Source organism: Chinchilla lanigera, unplaced genomic scaffold (genome assembly GCF_000276665.1).
Source record: "Chinchilla lanigera isolate Chin_1 unplaced genomic scaffold, ChiLan1.0 scaffold00069, whole genome shotgun sequence".
In the NCBI taxonomy this organism is placed as follows: Eukaryota; Metazoa; Chordata; class Mammalia; order Rodentia; family Chinchillidae; genus Chinchilla; species Chinchilla lanigera.
The window spans coordinates 4791497-4813504 of NW_004955470.1; the positions used below are offsets into that span (position 1 = coordinate 4791497).

A 22008-nucleotide genomic window follows, 5' to 3' on the forward strand; every position below is an offset into this window, starting at 1 on the left:
ATATATACTTAATTTCAATTTAGCCAAATATATGCCTTAGAAAAAATGCAAACTGGAAATCAATTAGGCATCCTCTTCTCCCGTAAAATTAGCAAGGTTAGGAAATACTAGTGAACAGTAATGGCAAAGATAGAATACAATGGAAACTATATCTTGATAATGGGAATTTAAATTGGCACAACACTGTTGCGGTATGTTCAGAGGCATTAGGAGTTTATAACATTTAACCCAGTAAATCCATTACTACGAGTCTGTGTAAGGAAGTACTGTAACCGGAAATGCTGACAGATATATGCAGACAACAGTTACTGCTATTTTATATCTAACAAGAGAAACTTGAACTCAACCTAAATACTTGATAGTACATTTGTATAGTAGAATAGCATACATTCATTAAATATCACATTTCTGAAGGAAAAGTAATAATATGGGGGAAAGTCCTTGGTCTCATTCTGAATAAAAAAAATCAGAGTACAAGATTCCATATATAGCATGTTAGAAATTTGATTTCATATATATAACACTGTCCTTACCCCACATAAAGTTTAATCCCATGGCCTTTGCACTGAGCTGTATCTCCACCCCTATTTTTTATTTTGAGACAGGGTTTTGCTAAGTTGCTAAGTTGCCAATGGTGGCCTCAAACTTCCAGTCCTCCTACCTCGGCCTCCCAAAATGTTAATTGTTTATCTGGCGAGTGAGATTGCTGGTAGCATTTGTTTTTTTATTTACATAATTTTAAACTTTGATGGTAGTACTTTTAACTTTTTACATAGATGAATTATACACTGACAAAAAACATTAAGGAAAGCAGAACTAAAAACTAACGATAAAATGGCAAAAATATACATGGAACTTAACTTTTAATTGCTTTATTTTTACTTGATGAGTGATGTATGAGTACATTCTTTGTGTGTGGTAATTGAGTCTTATAGAAGTTTTTAGAGGAAGATGTGGATACTTTTTGCACAAGCGGTTTCATCCAGGAAGGAAACATTCTGAAGAGTTTTGTGAATTTCATTTTTGTGTGTGTGTGTGTGTGTTTGAGTCTCGCGATGCAGTTCAGGCTGGCCTTGAGCTCACTTTGTAGCCCAGGCTGGTCTCAAACTTGCAACAATCCTCCTACCTATATATATATATATATATATATATATATATATATATATAGCCATAACACACACATATATATTTTAATGAACATAAAATAAGGCAATACTATCAGGTGGACTTGCCATTTTATCTTTTAGAAATTATGTCTTAGAGAACTTTCTGCAAGAATATGTATGAATGCCTCTCACATTAGTTGCAAGGTTCTTCCCTATTACTGATCAATACATTGTGTCCCTCCTTCTGTCACAAACAATCCTGTACCCGATTTCCTTGCCCATAAACTGGGGGCCACTTGTACAAGTCTGTATCTGGAAGAGATACCCTTCAGTGGGACTGCTGGACCCGAAGGGGATACATGTTTTTAATTTGATCACTAAATCCAAACCGTTCCCCAAATGGATTTTACATTTCCACTAGTTTATATCTGCACACCCTGTGTGTAATAATGCCCCTTCCCTAAAGTGAGCTATATGTAATACTTACTGAGAATCATTAGTTCTGTGAGTGTAGAAAAGCTTCAAAAATCCTCAAAGTAGAACTCAGACATAAAATCCTTATTTGATTTCCCCCTCCCTCTCTGGCTCCTACACAGAGGTAAACTTAGTAACTCACAACCTTCAGAGATGTGTTCTTTGGGACATATGCCATGTACCTGCACTCTGGGAATAATAGTGCACCTGCTCCCTGCCTGTTACAGGATCAAAAGAAGTAATGCGTGTGATGGATAGTGCTTCATAGATGCTCACTAAACGTTGGTTTTCATTGCAGAAATAGTCTTCAACTATTACCTGCTGGCTGTACACCTTCGCTGGGTTCTAGAATGCGTGACAATATTTCTACTCAAGCACAACTGATAGTCTTGGAGAGGAAAGAAAATACAAATGAGAAATTCTAGTGAAATGTGGCAGGTGGGCAGTGCCCGTCAGAGAAAGTTGATTGGCCCAGGGTGTCATGATTAGACCAATCCAGTTAACATATCTATCACTTAGCTTGCCTATCTTTTCTTGTTTTTGTTGTTTTTTTATTTTTTTTCCGGTACTGGGAATTGAACTCACCACGTCACGCTTGCCAGGCAGGCACTGTGCCGCTGAGATAAATCCCCAGCCGCCTATCTTTTCTTTGTGGTAAGACTGCATGAGCTGACTTATCTGTGGAATCTAACAGAGCTGACCTCATGGAAGTTGAGAATAGCACGGTGTTTAGCAGAGCCTGGAGGGGCAAGGTAGAGGAGGAGAGGATGGGGAGTTGTTGATTAAAAGGTACAATGTTTTAGACACACAGGAGGAAAAGGTTTTGAGATCTACGGCATAGTAAGGTGTCCATAGTCATAAATAATGTTTGCTATGCATATATCCAAAATGACTAAGAAAGCAAATTGCAAATGTATTTGTGTCTTTCTTCTGTAATAGTTTTTGACTAGAACAGACTCTCAGCTACACATGGAAAGAATAGTAATACAATAATCTAAAATATCTCCCACCTCATATGCTGTACAGCTTTTTGGCATTTGGACCTAACATTTTCTGAAAAAGTAGACAGTTGGATGGAGCTGAAAAGCAAACATGCTTGCATCGTAACCCACTTCACTGAGAATTTTAATTGACTCTTTTGCTTCTGTTCCACATGTGGCCACATCTGTCTGGGTAAAACTGTGAAGCAGCATTTGCTTTTGTCCTGGCTTTTTGTTCCATTCATAACTAATGCATGGGCTCTTTCATCTTTTAGGATACAACACTGTTTTGGTTTTGTTTCCCGGACCAGCATCAAATCTGTAACCCTGGAAATAAAGTATTGAGCAGAGAAGTTGCCCTAGCAACGCTTCATTATAAGATGTGAAATGGGCCAGATAATTTTATCTCAGCTCTTTCAAAAAGATTAATTCATCATCAGGTCATGTATGGAATAAGACTGCGTTAGCCATTTGATGAACCTAGATTTCAAAGCTTTTTAGTCCCAACTGCTTTGAAAACAGTAAAGTAATTTGGGAAGATTAGACTGCAGTATTAGAGTCTGTATCATTACCTGTTGTCCCCATCTTCGTTGCCATCATTATGATTTCTGTGTCTTTTGCATCTCATCAAGCTTCCTGCTTTGTCCTACTCTGGGTTCTAGCTTTTGTGGATTTGTACCATGGCTCTGTCCTTGACTCTGGAAGGACCATGGCAAGGTCCTGATCTGTGACAAACCCTCCTCACATACAGGGTTCTGAGTGAAACATTTGATAGCACTAAATTATTTCATCTAAAACAGCAATTCATGAAGTGACTTTATCACTTAGCTGGCAAAGAACATTAGGGGCAAAGAGGTTCAGGATGCTGTTAAAGCTATGATATTTTGTCGCTTTCAAATATGGTGGCATTGAACATGAAGCTATATGTTAACTGAAAAGTTTTTTAACAGAAAGACTAAAAAATAGAGGTAAGTGAAAAAGAAAGCAGGAATAGAGTTATAATTCCACCATGGACAAGTCTCTGATGGTTATCTGACCAGATCTTTCTTACTATTTAGATACCCTTTGTTCATTGGTTTTGCTTTTACTGCATTGATGCAAACTGAACACAGTTTTTTATCTGCATTTTTACTCTGCCATCTACCGAGAGCATCATTCATGCCAGGATATGCTCATCTATTTTTTAGAAGCTTGGATTTAAAAACGTGAGATGTAGCCTACAAAGCAGGAACATGCCTTTAAGGGTCTGAGAGTGATCTTCCCGCCACAGCACATTTCCAGCTTGTTGTGCGGCCCTGTCTTCACAGGGTTCACTGGGGCCTGCAGATGTTTCAGTCTGAAAAGCAGATGTTTAAGCCTCAGCACTCGACAGCTTGTATAACTGCACTGTCGGTAAAGCCATAGCATCTGTGTTCAAAGAGTATTCAGGCGGGATTTGTACAGAATTTTCATCTTCATTTCATAACTGTAATAGGAACTTCTCTTCGGCCAGTGGAGTGGTAGGCTGTGGGATAGCTGTTGGGAGAACTGAGTTAGTTGAAAAACAGTAAAATTGGTGAGTTCAATCAGATATGAACAATAAATATATAAACACTAGTTTGACATTATTTTCCTTGTTTCAAAATATTTTGTGATTGCTTTTCACTGCACCTGAAATGTTGTCAGGTAAACTTTATCTGTTCTACTTTAACAATAGCTTTAAGTATAGTTATATATTCTACTTTTCTTCATTTACTATATGTTCTGAATATTTTCCCTTTAATGATCATTTTGGGGTGAGTTTTAATAGTTGTACTAATATTCAATATTATGAATTACTACAATTTATCTAAATGTTTCTCACAACATTGGGCAGCTTACTTGGAATTTTAAGTGTTTATTTTCGTATCTTTTTGCTATTGCTAAAATAGGAACAGTAAAACAAAATTTTCCATTGCTGTGTGAAGATCATAAAGTATTTCCTTTTAATACTCAGTTTATCATTTGTGAATAGTTTTCTGATGAAAGCTAAACACATACATATCCTAAAAGCTTTTTTACATTATTCAATCTTAACAAGCATCTCTTTAAAAATAGCCAGGTCATACTTTACTCCATGCCTCAAATACCAAGAATCTGCAATCCAAACTTAGTTTGCTTTATAATAAGATGAACTTTTAAAAAGTGTTGGCTCCTCAACCATTGTTGTAATTTACGTATAATTTTAGTTTTTGTGTATTAAATAAGTGGTTGGTTTGTATATTTATTGTGCCAGCAACTAGTATTTTTAAAAAGGGAATAGTAAAACTAGACATTTTGTTTAACTCAGCTGTTCCCCTTCTGGATATCTTCTGGAAAGAATTAAAGACATATTACAGTAATACCCACGCATATCCATGTTTATAGCAGCACAGTTCACAATATCTAAATCTTGGAAGCAGGCAGAATGTCCATCAACAAATAAATGGATAAAGAAAATGTGGTATTTATACAGCATGGTGTAGTACTTTGGCATAAAGATAAATTTGAGTCATTGGTAGGAAAATGGATGCACCTTGAGACCATAATGTTAAGTGAAATAAGTCAGACACACAAGTTTAAATATCACATGGTCTCTCTTATATGAGAAACCCAAGGTATAAATAAACAAAGAGCAAAATAAAAGATCAGTAATAGGAAGTAGGGAGGTAGATTTTTCTCCAATGGGAAGGGGACCGAGAGATGGAGGGAGGGGAAGAGAGGAGAGGAAGAGAGGATGAGAAAAGAATTAGGATGTGTTCTGTCCAAGTACCAACTCCATCCAAGGAATGTAAACATAATGTACTGCAAGTATGTACTTAAAAAAGTTAAGTTTTTTAAAAAAGAGAATAAAGAACTACAGAGTTTGGTGGAGGGGAAGGTCATATAACAAAAAACTGTAAGGGCTGGGGATTTAGCTCAGTGGCACAGCGCCTGCCTGGCAAGCACAAGGTCATGAGTTCAATTCCTGGTACTGGAAAAAAAATTTAAAAAACCAAAAAACTGTAATTAAATGCATTTGTCTATAGAAAGACTGAGAAAATATGTAAAGAAAAAAATGCCTATTACCCAGTAGACAGTAAAAATAAATGTTACTGTCATTATTAATAAAGCTATTTTGGAGTTCAGTGGTTTTTTTCAGGGTATTTTTTCTAGTAGTGGGAAAAATTATAATCGGCCTAAATTAGCTTTTCCATGAATTCCAGCACTTTCTTCTGCCTTTATGGTGATTCCCTCCCAACACACACACACACACACACACACACACACACACACACACACACCCTTCTAGATTCACCTACCTCATAGTTAAAATCTCATAGCTAAAATTTTGTTCCAAGGGTGTGATTATTAATATCAATTTGGTAAGGCTTAGACCTAGGTCAGCTGCAAGAGAATGAAAGTAGATCGTATCTTCAGGCTCTCTTTTGTTATCACGCATTGTCCAAAAGGCACCTCACTGCCTTATGCATGTAATAAGTGAGCTGTTTCAAAGGTGGCCAGAGGGGGCTGGGGATTTAGCTCAGCGGCACAGCATCTGCCTGGCAAGCGCAAAATTGTAGGTTTGATTCTGGTACGGGAAGAAAAACAAACACAAAACGAAAAACAGCAAAACAAATCAAAGGTGGCCGGGGACTTTTATTCTGTCTCAAGCAGAACCCTCTGCTGCTGCTTAAACCTCCCTTCTCTCCTCCCGGCTCCTCACAGAAGCTGGGTGACCAGGACCCTGAGCCCCCTGCCCTGGGGATGCCCTTGTGACCTCACTGCTGCACTCCAGCTGACATCACAAAGAGAAGGCCTCCTCTGACCTCCACACATCTGCCATGTTGTGAAAACTAAGACCTCAGGCTGAAAGTGTGGAGTATGAGTTTGTCCTTCCCTACACCTGCACGCAGGAAGGAGCGGTGTGCCCGAGCCAGACCCGAACTGCCACACTCAAGGCCCCGATGGCCAGGCGAGGCGTGAGAACCAAGTCCATGGGAGAGGGAAGTAGAATGTGTGAGGGTTTTTTCTCTGAGGACATTGCCAAGTCGGGAGCCAAACTGATTCTGATGAAATGTATAATGTTGCTAAATATTTTGTAATACTGACTTGCAGGAGAGCCAGAAGTTGGCAAACTGGGAGAGCTCTTTATAGACTTCTAAAGAAAAAAAAAAAATATGTTTCATTTGTTGAGGTTATTTTTTTTCCTCTGAAAGTTTATGTGACTTATACTAGCTCTATTTTGAGAGATGATTCTTTTTTTCACTTATGTAAGCTTCGGTTTCAAAGCCCAGTCCTCCCACCTTTAACCCACTGTCCTGGTCTCTTCTCTTTGACAAGGAGGGTCAGAAGCCGCCTGCTGAATCCAAGTGGTTTGTAAGAAGCTGGGTTGGACTTTGCAGACTTTTGACTTTATTTGTTTCTCTTCAGTTGTCTAAATCTTTGCCTTTGCTTCTGTTTGGGTTTTTTTTTTTTAGCTCTTAATGGTTTAATTGTAAAATTAATATATGTAGTTTTTGAGAAACTAAGTATACGGTCAGGCTGGAGGCATGGCTAGGGCACTTGCCTCCTGTGTGCAAAGCCCCGCGTTCCATCCCCAGCACTGCTGAAGCAAACAAAAACCGTAAAAAGAAAAAATCCTGCCTACCTCACTTGTCACAAAAACACCAACTTTTAGAAGTAACTGCTGTTGATAGTTTTAAACCTAATGTTTATGGTTTTAGATATTGCTAAAAATAAGTAAAACCTTACAAAGTTGAGGATTCTTGAACACTTTTTTTAAAAATCTCATTTCATTCCCTCCTTTCCTAGAGGTAAACATCAGCTTGAATTTTCAGGTGTGTTTTAATATTCTTAATACAAAATTACTAAAATAGTGTTCAATGGTTGAAAACTTTATACATAATCAAGGGGAAATCAAAATGGAGTAATATTTATTCCAACAGTAAATAGGGAGGCGGAAGACCTTTGGTAATCAGACCTCAGATAGATTGGCAGTAGAACCTTTGACTGAGGAGCTCTGCATGGGTACAGACCTTAGAACTGATGCTGACCTCCACTGACCTTCAGACCCAGAGCCTAAGACCACAGCCACGCCCTCTATGAGGCCGTTTAACTTCCAACAGCAGGGACCATTAATTCCTAAGGAGTGACCCGAGGATGAAAGCCACCATCCTGTGAAACCTCAGAGCTCATTTTCAAATGTTGCTGCTCTAATAATCTTTCTATTGAAATTCTATTCTTTTGAAATTTTACAAATATATATTGAAGTTCCTCAATCTTTATGTATCATTACCTATGTATCGTATGTCTGTTTCTTTGGTCTCTCTGTGCTATATTCTGGGAAAACTCCTTAATACTACCACCCAATTCACCAGTGTTTCTTTAAATAATTAATATGTCTAGTTTAGAGTTCATTCTGTTAAGATTTTTTTTGTTTTAGTTCCAATGTCCTTTTATTTCCTAAAATAAATTTTTAATTGTTTTTGTCATCCATTTCTATGGCCCTTTAATAAATTTTTGTACTTTTATATCTTCTGACAGCCTAATCGTAAGTAAATTTCACCATAATTAAAATTATCATTAGATTGCTCATAAAATTAATTTCTTAAGTGATTGAAATTTTGATTATGATTACTCAGCTGTCATATTTGGTTGTGTGTGTGTGTGTGTGTGTGTGTCTGTGTGTGTGCACCTTTTTTTCAGTACTGGGGATTGGACCAAGGGCCCCATGTATGCTAGGCAAGTGCTCTAGCACCGAGCTCCACCCCCAGCTCTTTCTTTAAATTTTCTTTTTTTTTAATTTCGAGACAGGGCCTTCTTGTGTTACCCCAGGCTGGCCTTCAGGTCACAATCCTTCTGCCTCAGTCTCCAGAGTAGCTGGAATTTCAGGTGTCCACCACTAAGCCCGCTGTCCTTGGGAATTTTGATTTCTGGCTCATTTGAACAGGACTTAAAGTCTGCTTTTACATTTCTCCTTCTGGATTGCAGTTGCTCTTAAAAGTGAGAGCGGCTCATACCCTCTCAGGCTCATACCCTCCTGGGTCTGACCAGTCTGTCTTCCGAGCACTCACAGTCCCTGCACTTCAGGACTCCAGCGAGCCCCATGGCCCTGTCACCCTTGGGCACCCCGCCCGCAGCCCACAGCCACGCCTCTGCTCACTTGTTCACACTGCTGGTCTGCCTTTATGTCTACAAATCTACTTGCCAGCAATGAAAGTAGATGAAAGTTTTCCTTCTTCCATTACTTTCTAGCAACACAGATAAACTTTGTGTATGATTTCGGAGACCAGGGGAACGTAAAAGGATGAGCTCTGTCATCTTGATTGAAAGTAAAATGTTTACTGCTGACAAGTAATTTCTCACATTTCCAAAAGACCTATATGTTCCTTATGATTGGAATCATATGCAGTTTTGAAACAATGATAGTATAGTTTAGTGTTTTCTCATTAGGCTTTTCTATTTCAATATTACTGTATGAAATACTCCCTTGATAAACATAAATTTATTCATGTATGGACACATTTATGTTGTGAGCACACTGTGTGCCAGGCCCTGTGCTAGGCAGTAGGCATACTACAGTGAATTAAATTGAGCTCCTGCACTTTAAGTAGCTTACATTCTATGAGGGAGAGATGGGTAATATGCAAATAGGTAGGCATAAAGTATGGATACTATTAAGATGAAAACAGAGTTGGTGGATGTGCTGCCAAAGCAACCACAAACAGCAAAGTTGGGAACAAGAATTACGGAGGGTTCTGATTCTCAGGAAGATGGGGTGAGCATACTTTACCCTGTTTCTCCCACTGACTTCATCTGTAAATCTTGGACAGAGTACCTGGAGATGCTACCGATGGCTTTTAACATCAAAATAGTCCTAAAAGAATTGGGTGGGGAAGCAGGTGTAGTGGCACATGCCTGTGATTGCAGCACTGGGGAGGCTGAGGCAGGAGAATCACCAGGAATTCAAGTCCAGAGGATCTTAGGATAACCAAGTAGAGAACTTGGTTATCCTACAATCCTTGGCCGCAGAGTGAGTTCAATGCCAGCGTAAACTATATAGCAAGATCTTGTCTCTAACAAAAAAAAAAAAAAAAAAAGAACTGGGGCAACAGTTCTACAAAACCAGCAATAAGTTTGCCATTTCCCCCCAGGAAATGCTTGACATGAAATCAGAAGTATCCTGAAACCCCAAAATAAGCACTGGGTAGAGACAGAAAAAATCAAAAGGAGATGCTTTTCTGTCATTCTGGTAGCATGGGGTTTCACTGACCACTAAGCCCTCTTTGTCATGTGTAACTGTAAGTCAATAAGGAAAAGCCGGGTGTGGTAGCACACACCTGTAATCCCACATACTAACAGTCTGAGGCAGGAGGATCTCAAGTTTGAGGCCAGCCTGGGCAACTTAACAAGGCTGTGTCTCAGAATTTTAAAAAAGATATTCTGGGGATGGAGCCCAGTGGTAGAGCACTTGGTTATCCTAAGATCCTGGATTCAATCCCCAGTACCACAGAAACAAAAAAGATAAGGAAAACTCCCCAGAGATATAACTTTAATCAGATAGTCTCAAAAGAAAGGAAAATGTAAAATGTATTATCTATAAAAGATGTTTATAGTAAAATAGTAATTTATAAAGAAGCAACAATGAGATCCTGGTTTCTTTTTCTTTTTTTCATGTAGTGCTTAATGTGGTATTTCTTTTTAAAAAGTTTTATAAACACTTAATAATTATTTATATTTATGGGCACCAATTTCTTATTGCACGTTCTTACTTATCTGATGGAAGATTTTGAAGCTCTTACTCAATTCTGAGTTTTCTGAGGCAGTTTTAGAGTTTTTGTTGTTTTTTGGCTTGTATGTACCTATGGTCATGGTGATGACTTTTAAACTATATAGCTTTTAAAACTGGAAGGAAAAGATTAGCATCTTGGATTCTTACTTTTTCTTTGTGATTTACTATGTTTTCTAATTTTTCTGCATTTATAATGCATTGGTTTTATAGAAAAACCTTCCATAGCTGTGCAGATAACACCGTTGAAGGCACATGTTCACCCATCCAGTGATGCTTGTCTTCCCCTCGGTTCTCACCTGCAGGTGTTCCCTCTGGCACATGTGTGCAAGGACACAAATAAGATGACATTAGTTAACCCCCAAGGAGTCAAACTCAATCTCTACAAGCAGAAAGTGGAACAGGCCATCAAGTCCTACGAAAAGTGAGTATTAGTCCCAGCTGCTCTTTCACAGATATGAGATCTATTTTACTGTTTTCTCATTTTAGCTTAGATGTTTCTTCTCGGAAACAGTGATTGAGAAACTTTTCAACATCAGTATCAACAGGAATAGCTGACATGGGGACTCGCTCACTAAGTTCTTTACCTGAATATTTCCCGCAGAGTCTTAAAGAATCCATCTTCCTTTTCCAGACGCTAAAATCTCACGTTTCCATGAAATCTTTAAAATTTCCCTCTCAACACAGTGATTTTGACCATGGTGGCATCTAACGTTCAGTACAGTAACCAATAGAACTCCACAGTGATGAGGTAATAAAGCCGATGCGGTTTGCTTTCTCTACCCTGGGTTTTGCGGGTGCGCGTTCAGCCAGCACAGATGGAAAATATTCAGGAAAACATCGCCTTCGTACTGAACATGTACAGATTTTATTTTCTTATTGCAACCCCCAAGCAATCCAGCATAACAATTAATTTGCATAGTATTGACACCATCCTAGATATTATCGGTGATCTGGAGAGGTCTGTGGGAGAACCTGTGCGGGTCATGTGCACATTCTACACCATTTGACTTGAAGGACTTGCGCATCTGCGGACTTGGGTATCAAGGGCAGCAGGAGGGGGTGTTCTTGGAACCAGTTCTCTCCATGGATACCGAGGACTAACTGCATAAGTGCACGTTATTTAAATTTTGTGTCAAATTCATGATGGTAATAGAGTTAACTATAGTGAAAATGATGCTCTTGAATAGTCCCTGTGTCCATGCAGAGAGAGACAAGAGCCTTTCCCCTCAGAGCAAATGACCAAGTCATCTCCTTGCCGCAGCCCTCATCACCTCCACCCAGCACAGAATTAATCCTCAGCTCACAATGCTTAATTAAGCTTCCAGAGGCTGGGGATTTAGCTCAGCGGCACAGCGCCTGCCTGGCAAGTGCGAGGTTGTGAGTTCGATTCCCGCTACCGGAAGAAAACCAAAAATAAAAAATAAAAAAAAATAAACTTCCACCGAGTCCTGCTCCTTTGGGCAAGTCCCTTGGCTGTGGAGCTGTGCCACCAGGTTTTATTTACTGCCGTATGAGAAGGAACATGACATAAAGTACATTCATAAACATTCATAAAGTGAATGATGCACTATCTTAGTTGCTTTTCTTGTTGCTGAGACAAAATACCCAACACCCAAAGTTAAAGGGGTTAAGATTTATTTAGCTACAGTTTGTAGAGGTTTCAGTCTATCACTGGCTGGCTCCAGGGCAGGGTGGCTTGGCCACCTGGGGCATTGCTGAGGAGAAGCCATTCATGGTAAAGCAGAGGACAGCGAAAGCAAGCAAACAAGGGACCTTAACAGTGTGGTTGGACCCCTTTTATCTTATCCAGACTACTCAGGGCGGGCAGCACTCACACCCTTAATGCTAGTACCCTTGATCCTAGCATTGTACCCTGAATCAATTCCAGCATCACAGACTCTAAATCCAGCCACCTCTGAAAAAGCCCCAGCTATGACTGCATGGGGCTTTGTGGGGGACGTCTAGACGCAAGCCATAATGTGACCAGGCCAGCATTTCTATGTCAGTTGTCATTTTGCAGTAGCTTTAGTGTGTATTCAGAACAAATTGAAAGCCTGGCTCCTGCCTACAGGAGTGACCGTGAGTCCCAGAAAGGTCTTCACCACCAGGCCTGGCACAGACCTCCCCAAACACCCTTCCACTTGAGGCTCTTCCTCTGCCCTCCTTGGGAGCTGAGGCTATCTTATGTGGTTGCAAGTTCAGAATCCCTTATCCAGAATGCTTGGAACAGAAGTGTTTCATTTTCTGGGTTTTGGAATATTTGCACATATATAAAATGAGATATCTTGGGGATGGGATATTTAACATGAAATTCATTTATGTTTTGTATACATCTTTTACACCTAGCCTGGAGGTAATTTTATGTAATATTTTCAATAATTTTGCGCATGAGAAAATGTTCATGGTATGGAATTTCCTCACTGGCGCTCAAAAAGTTTCAAATTCAAGAGCATTTTGGATTTGAGGTGTTTGGATTAGGGATGCTCCTCCTGTATTTCTCAGGACCTTAACCTGCCCTCTGTCTTTCTGTCACAGGCAGGACAAGCTGTTCGTAGGCTCACCCTTCTCCATGGGTTTGATGCTTCCCAGCAGGCTTTTCCTTAAGGAAATGGGCTCCTTAGTGAGGCCTCTGCAGAGCCCCCATGTCCTGCCTACCTTGTATGTGGCCCTTGGAGCCCTCATGGCTACAGTTCTGTGTGCCTTGGTGACCTTCCCTGTCCCTCTGGGTGCTAGCTTCTGGATTGGCCAACCTCGTTTCCTCCTTCATGTATTCTTCCCAGGCTTCTGTATATTTGATTATTTGAATTTAATTCAAATTCAATATAATTCCAGCTTAGTTATGAAAGTTTTCAAATTCAGGTTTGCCAAGTGTAATACACTAATACCCTTCCATCTCTAATGTGGTTTGCTTGAATAATCCAGCTATTTCAGATGGACCTGGTGGGCCTGGTGCCTGCTCTGGGCAAGGATGTGACATTTGTGAGCCTCTGAGTCCTCATCTACTGCACCCATCTCACACCCCTGCTGTGAGGATTGTGAGAGTGATTACATCTCATTATATAAGTGCAAATATATTCCAAAATACGCAAAAGTTCAAAATACAAAACATTCCTGGTTTCAAGAGTTTCACATAAGGGGTTCTCAGTTTGCCAGATGTAGTGGTGCACGCCTGTAATCCCAGCACTTGGGAGGCTGAGACAGGAGGAGTGCCAGGAATTCAAGGCCAGCTTGGGCTACATAGTGAAACCTGTCTCAAAAACACCAAAAACAAAATGAGATATTTGTATGGTTATTAGTAATAATAGTTTCAACATTAGTGAAATTATCTTCAATATGACCAGTATTTAATAGTCTTATTTAATATTAATTGCTACAGCATTATCACTCTAATATATTTACTTAATATTAACATTAATATTATACAGAATAAAAACTTCCTGATTTTTTGCCTTTGATGATGAGATGTTTACTCCTCTCCAATCCCAATATTACCTTTCTAAAGAGTTTCCCACCAAGAGGAAGCCAGATTTAACTTCAAATATAAGCTTCATATAATCTTAACCCGTCGCCATGGTTGGGATGCCCAAGCAAATGGGAAGCTCAGCACTTTGGCCAAAATAATGACACTAGTTTGGTCACATTTAGTGCCCACATGTGGGTGTCCTTCTGTTCCATTATTTTCAGAATTAAGACAACAATTTTGGCGTTGCTTATCTGAGCCCAGCTGGGAGTGAGCATTTCTAGCCCTGTCTGGATTCAGAAGCGATCTTTCTGCAGTGTATTTTGACTGCAAGTCTGTCTGAAGTCAAGATCATGGCCCTCAGATTCACAGGAGAAACCTCAGTTCTCACTAGGCTCTGAGACCCTGTGGAGAGCTTTCTCTGGACTTCCAGGCCTGCCCTTCTTCAGATACATTGAGTTATTCCTGTACCATACCTATACATTTTACTTCATGCTCTCCATGCCAAGGACAAGTGGCATTTTCCTTGTTTTGCCCACAAGGAAGCCATCTGTAAAAGATCCCACAGCAGCAAAATAGGGGTGGGTACTGAGCTTTGAACCCAGACCAGTGTAGCTCTGAAGCCCTTACCCAGCCTTCCGGTTCACTGAGTCTACCTTCGAGTCTGGATCTAAGAGAATTTTGAATAGAAATTTTTAAAGAAAAACACGCAAAAGCGAAAATGCTTGCTATGACTCCTTTTGATAAATCTTAAAGGCTCTGATCATTGCCACATGAACCATATGGTTCAAGAAACCTAATTTCCAAATAGGCCCCAAAGAACCAAAAACTTCAAGTGAGACAGAAGCACTAAGCTGACTTCTTCTGATTCTGTCCCTTTCGCTTACAGAACATTTACCTGTGTCGAACACAGTCCGGTGTGCTGTGTACAGGCTAGCACCAGGGTCTTCACAGCTACACAGGAGGGGATTTGATTATTCTGCCCACTTGATAGAAAAGTCCAGTACCACCCAACCACAGCCAGGAAAAAAGAAGCTGGCCTAGTTGTGGGCTCTGGCTCTTTTGGTATCATCTGTGCTCTTTCTTCCCCTTGCTCTGTTCTGCCCAGGTTCTCGATGGGTTGCAGAGCAGGATAACACCTCCACCCAAACCCTGTTCTCTGAGCTCCACTTCCCTGGAAACGTTCTTCCTTAGTAGCCCAGGCTGGCTTTGAATTTGCAATCCTGTCTCAGCCTTCCAAGTGCTGGGATTACAAGCAGGGGCCGCCATTCTTGGCCTAGAAAGTTCTGGTGCTTGGCCTGGGCACCCCCTACAGTGCCTCTCAGAGCCCGGAGCCAGCCTTCGCCATGAAATGAAGTATTGCTTCTAAACTGTCATTGCTTTTTTTACTTAACAGGCGCTTGAATAAAATCGTTTGGCAAGCATTACCTCAAGAGGAAAGAGAAAAGTAAGTCATTCCATTTCTTCCCCCAATTTTTTTATTCCAATGAAGTTCACATAAGCAAAACTAACCACTTAGAAGTCCAGTGGCATTTAGAGCATTCAAATGTTGTGCAACCCTCCCTCCTAGGTTCAAAACATTTCCATTGCCCAATAAAAACTACCTTACACCCCATAAAGCAACTATTCCCAGTTTCCTCTGGTAAGCACTAGTCTGATTTCCATGAATTTGCCCTTCTGGAATTTGCCTGTTACATGAGAGGAATCATGTAACGTGTGACACCTTTTGTGTCTGGCTTCTTTTATTTAATGTGAAAACTTAATGTTTTCAAAGTTTACCCAACTTGTAGTATGTATCAGCTATATGTATGTGGAACTTCCAGGAGGTCCTGAATACACACACACACACACACAAACATGCACATATGTACAATACATCACTTTTTAAAAAGTTATTCTTTCATGGATGGTCATTTGGGTTGTCTACTTTTTGGCTATTTTAAATAGTGTTGCTATATTTGTAGAGAAGTTCTTCATTTGTCTTCATTTCTCTTGAGTGTATAACCAAAAGTGGATTTTCTGGTCATGCAGCAATTCTATGATTGACTTTGGGGGGTGCTCCAAATTGCTGCTGCAGGGGCCGCACTACTTTGTGTGCCACTAGCAATGTCCCAGGGGTTCATCTGCTTTGTGGAACACTTTGGAGGTTTGGGTTCTCTACACAGATCTATAGAAAATGACGTGTTTGTTTTAAATCATTTCCATGGCAGAATTACTTCCTCATATTAGCACATAACTTAATTATACATTTTTGTTGTGGTGGCTGAATAATACTTTGTCTTCTAACATAGTTGGTGTGGTTGCCAGGACATTTATTGATTAGTATTTAACAATGTAAAATTTTAAGATGTACGTTTTGTTTGTATTACATTTACTATGTCATGGTCAAAAAGTTAAAAGTAAATTCACCCTCGTGATGTATGGTGCTATTGTACTGTTGTCTTGATACACATTTTCTAATGACCAGTGATGATGAACCTCTTGTGTGTGTTCTTGTTGATTTCTCTATCTTTGGAAATATCCATTCAAGTCCACTGTCCATTTTTAAATCCAGTTTTGTTTTTGTAGTTGAGTTGCCTTTTGGATATTAAGCACTTACCAGATACATGTGTTGCCATTTCCTCCTATTTCATAGATTATATTTTCACATTCATGATAATGTCCAATTCATGATAATGCCCAATTCATGATAATGCCCAAATGTTATTAATTTTAGAAAAGTTAGTCCATCATTTTTCCTTTGTTATTCATGTTGTTGGTGTCAAATCTAAGAATTCATTGCCGGGTATGAAGTCATGAAGTTGTACTCTACTATGTTTTCTTCTGTTTATAGCTTTAGCTCCTACATTTAGGCTGTTGGTTAATTTTTAGTGAAGTTTTATGCACGGAGTGAGGCCTTCTAGGATACTTTGACAGTTGCTGGGGACTAGCATAATGGTCTTTCCTGGGAAAAGCTAAATATATTAAGAATTATATTCTGCTGCTGACAGAGATGTTCAGTATATGTCTATTGTCTGATTTACTTATAACGTTTTCTCATCCCCTTTCCCCCTTTTTGATCTTTTGTTAGAATGCTGTATTCATGACTTAAAGTGGAATGTTCCAGCTAGTTTTGTACAAGTGTCTATTTCTCCTATAATCCTGCCAAAGTTTGCTTTATTTGTCTTAGTTACTTTTCTCATTGCTGAGACAAAATACTTGACACCAGAAGCTAGAGAAGAAAAGGCTTATTTTGGGTCACAGTTTATAGAGCTTTCAGTCCATAGTCAACTGGCTCTGGCATGGCAGAGGGGAATTGACAAGGAGAAAGAGTCCTTGGCAGGGAAGGCAGGAAGCAGCAACAGCAGCAGCAGCAGTAGCAGCAGAAGCAGTGAGCCTGCCTTTCCCTTTTATTCCATCTAAGCTATAAGCCTTTTGAGTGGTACCACCCACACCCAGAGTGGGCCTCCCCATTATCCACATGCAAAATTATGACAAATCAATCAGTGGACTAATTTAATGATCACACACACTTAATCCAAGTTTCACACTATAGATTCAGCCACCTCTGAAAAGTCCCACCTTTAAGCACATGAAGCTTTGGGAGACATCTAAATACAAGCCATAATGGGCTATAACAGTAGATGTATATAACGGTAAAATTTCTAGATCTCCCTGATGATTCTGTAACATATCAACATTTTTCTTTGCTTCTTATAATAATTTAGACTTAAAATCTATTTTTCCCAATAATAGTGTAACCATTCCATCTGTCTTTTGATTACCATTACATAGAATATCTTTTTCCATCTTTTCTTTTTGCTTTTCTTCTTCTCCTCTTTTTTCCTTTGGAGACAGGGTCTTGCTGTGTAGTTCAGGCTCGCCTTAAGCTTGCAGTGCAGCCTCCCCGGTGTTGGGATTATAAGAGTACAGCACCACATTCAGATTTCCATCCTTTTATTTTCAATCTATTTGTCTCTTTGGATCTAAAGACAGTCTCTTTTCATCAGCATACAGTTGGTTCATTTTTTTTTCATTCTGTCAATTTTTGTCTGCTAATTGTCAAGTTAATCTTATTTAAAATGATTAATAAATGGAAGACCTAGGTCTGCCTCTGTGCTATTTGTTTTGTATATGTCCTATATTTCTGTTCCTCACTTTCTCTTCTTGCTTGATTTTTCTTACATACTATTTTGATCACCGTTCATTTCATATATACTCTTCAACTATTTTCTTAGTAGTTATTGTAGAGATTGAAGTTAATATCATAAGTGTATAGTAATCTAATAGGAACTAATGTTGAATTAGTTTCTTTTTAAATTTTTTTATTTTAAAAATTTTAAAAACTAACACAACAGCAACGGAGACAAAATCAAAACAACACAAAAACAACAGAATTGATACATGAGCTCAAAACAAAATGATAGAAATTAACAATGGTTGCTACATTACATACTGTTATCATCAATGAAGTTGCTCAGTCCACCAGATGTAAGAATGTAAGACTGATCGAACAATCAAAGACAGTAACAAGTAATAAAAAAAGCATTGGAAATGATGCAGAACTTCAACATACAAGATGGTAGGAGTTCAACAATGGTTCTTATACCGCATATTGTTGTTTTCAGATCAGTCATTCTGCTTACCAGATGCAAGTGTGCAAAACTGGTCAAGAAAAAAGAAAATTTTAAGCACTGACTTTTCCTTTCAGTGAACCACAGACATCAGCAATACTCCTATCTCAGCTATCCTTGTATATACATATAAATTTTGTTTATGACATTATGTAATATAACAGCCATTGTTAATATCCTACCACCATGTTTTGAAATTCTGTATCATTTTTATTGTTCTCTATGCTGTTTTGTTTATGTATTTGTTTTTGTTATTTTGGATTTTTTTCTTTTCTCTTAAAAATTGAATTAGTTTTAATAGCAGACATTAACTCCATTTCTATTCAACTTCAACTCCTGCATTTATCTATTTATGGTCACGGATTACATTTTTTATATGGTGTGCCCATTGGCATAGATTTGTGATTATATTTTGTGCACTTGTCTTTTATGTAATATACAAAACAAAAAGACCAGTTATGTACCAAGACACAAGAATATTTGCTTTTATATTTTTCTGTGTTGTTAGCTTTGCCAATCATATGCATTCCTTTTCATGGCTTAGAATTATCCTTTAAAATCTTTTCATTTCAGCATGAAAAATTCTTTTTTGGCATTCTTGTGAACAAGTCTACTAGTAGTGAATCTGTTCACTTTTATTTATTTGGGAATGTCTTGTTTTATCATTCATTTTTGAAGGATCATTTTATCATATTGTTATGGATGATACATTGTGTCAACTTGGGGAGTCTAGAGGTTTGGCTAAGTGACTCAGTAGTTCTGCATCTTGGGGTGAAAAGGACATGCCCTTACCCTTCTAGGATGTTGTTCATTGTGTCAATTTGAGGAGGTTAACTATGTGATTCAGCAGGGAGCCAGGATGCTTACTTTGTATTCCTCCTAAGCCTGTGCAAGAGAAGGGCATGGAGATTATGTGAGTGCTACATGCCCCCTGGCTGGGGACAGCCTGCTTACATAATGGAGGAAAAGAGGCTTGCTCTCTCTGCCACTCCTCCCTTTTGCTCCTGTTGCTTTGCTGTTCCACTGCCATGAACTGTAGCCCTCCGCCATGTGCCTTGGAGCCACCCAAGTATGGACTGAAACCTCCACAAACTGTAAGCTAAATAAACCTTTCCTCCCTTCATTTTGGGCATTGGGTATATTGTCTCAGCAACAAAAGAAAAGTAACCAAGACACATATGTAATTCTTGGTTGACAGTGTTTTCTTTCAGTGCACTAAATCTGTCATCCCATTTCTGTCTGGTCTCCATAGCTGGTGATGAGAAATCAAATGTTGCTCTTCCTTAGGATTCCTTGTCCCTGAAAAATGCCTTTTGTCCTTCAAGAGTCTCTCATTTTCTTTGTCTTTCAACAGTTTGTTTATAATGTGTGCTGGTATAGCTCTATGAATTTATCTTGCTTACCGTTTGCTAAACGTCTTGGATATGTGAATTTACATCTTTCATCAGGTTTGGGGAACTTTCAGCCATTAGTTCTTCAAGTATCTTGCCTCTTTTTCTCTCTTGTCATTCTTAAAATGTTTATGCTGGTAAATTAAGTTCGTGGTATTCCAAAGTTTCCTTAGACTCTTTTCACCTTTCTTCATTCCCTTGTTCTTTCTGCTTCTTAGACTTAATAATCACAGTTGACTTACCTGTAAGTTCACTGATTCATTCTTCTGCCTGCTTTAAACCTGCTATTGAATGAGTTTTTCATTTCAGCTATTGTATCGGGTTAATATCCCTTAGTTATTGTGGACTGATCAAGTCCACAATATCCCAAAAGAATGTATAATGAAGGCAAAATAAAGGAGGCAAATGGAATGATTTCAGGGCTCTAGGAGGATCAAAACCCTCTCACAGAATTCAAGATTCTCTCTGGGCTAAGATCAAGACCTTCTCTGGGTGGCCCATATTTATTTATTTATCAGAAGAAGAGAGGGGAGTACTCAAGAAGGGCAGAACCACTCTAGTACCTTATTCTCCAAATAAGGTATTAAATTAATCCACCCAGAAGTGAGATGCCTAAGGCTACAGTCTTTATCCATTTGAGGTTGGATCTAGGTGTCTTTGGCTGTGATCTTGTTTTATCCTTTGAGGCTTTCCAGCTTCATCCAAAATTACAGGCCTCAGTAGGGATCAGTGACTCACAGAGGTTCACTTACTATGAGTCCACTGCCCATCTCCAGACAAGGGGCCTAGGTCTTGGACAGATTCACAAGTGAACATGGAAAGCCCATTGGTTAATTTAAGTCCTGCTCAGGGCTGCTTCATAGTGGTCTCCATCACTGTTGTACTTTTCAACTTCAGTATTTCTATTTGCTTCCATTCATGATTTCTAGTCTCTAGTTGTTCATACATCTTCCTATCTATTTCCTTTAGTTTTCTGTTTATGATTTCCTTCACCTCTTTGAGCATATTTAAGACAGTTCATCTAAAATCTTTCTCTAGTAAATCCAGCATTAGTTTTTTCTACAACTTTTTTTTCCTGTAAATGGGACATTTCCTATTTGTATGCAAATTTGGAATTTTGGGAGTTGAATTGAACATTTTTGCTATTATGGCATGGAACCTCTGAAAATCAGAATCTCTCTATCAGTTGTTGTCATTAATAAAGACCACACTTGTCTTTTTAGTGCATTTCAAAACTATCCTTACAGAAAAAAAATTTATTATGAGCATCCAAAGAAGACTCTCTTACATTATCTCTGTGGTCAGCCAGTGGCTTGACATAGATTTCCTTAAATACCAGTGTCTTTCTACACTAAGCACGCTTCTGAATGCCACAGGTTTTCTCTAGTTCCCCATGAATTTCAAAAGAGATCACCACATGAGCAAATGAGTAGAAATGCCAACCATAATTCATAAGATAGTTGTTTTTAATCTGTTAGAGCTACTAAAGTCCAGATGGACCAGAGGGCATAGCTGTTACTGTCATCTGACATCTGATGTTCAACATTCAACAGATGTTTCTCAGGGGAGAGTTTACTGAGAAACTATCTCACCATACTTTTTTCTATTGTTGTTTGTTTTGTTTTGTTTTGTTTTGTTTTGTTTTTCTCCGGTACCGGGAACCGAACTCACGACCTTGCGCTTGCCAGGCAGGCGCTTTTGCCGCTGAGCTAAATCCCCAGCCCCTCACCATACTTTTTTCTAATACAATCATTTTCTTTTTCTTTTTTTGTTTTTAGGTTAGATGCAGTCAAACCACTACAGTACCTGGAAAACAAGGCAGCTCTGAACAAGGCATTAGAGCGGTCCAATTGGCCCATTTCACTGAAAGAGCTATCACTGCTAGAAAATGAGATCCTAACTGGGAAAATGTACATCCAGCAGGCCATGGAACTCCAGGAGGCTTCCAAGAAGAACTGTGTGAGCCAGGCACCAACAGAGGTGGGTATTTTCTCCCTCCCTGCCTGTCCCAAGTCACCACCACCACTGCACTGTCCTTCCCTCTCTCTCTCCTTCTCACCATCTACCATGCTAATTTCTGAGAGTTACAGTGGGGTCTCAGAACTTTTTTTAATCATAAAAGAAAAGCCACTTGATTTTAATATGTTCTTATTTTTTAAACAACACATCTTTTAATTGAAAAACAAAACTAAGCAGAAGTGTAATATAATGGT

At 39.0% G+C, this 22008-nt stretch overlaps 1 protein-coding gene across 9 annotated transcripts in view; it reads left to right on the forward strand.

Moving 5' to 3' along the window:
- Positions 1-22008, forward strand: part of Vwa3b (von Willebrand factor A domain containing 3B) — a 192190-nt gene that overhangs the window by 133409 nt on the left and 36773 nt on the right. For all 9 annotated transcript variants that reach the window (XM_005400703.2, XM_013522812.1, XM_005400704.2 and 6 more), the window contains 3 exons: positions 10634-10752; positions 15188-15238; positions 21574-21775. In XM_005400703.2, the coding sequence (XP_005400760.1) occupies positions 10634-10752; positions 15188-15238; positions 21574-21775 (372 nt within the window). The remainder of the gene's footprint in view (positions 1-10633; positions 10753-15187; positions 15239-21573; positions 21776-22008) is intronic.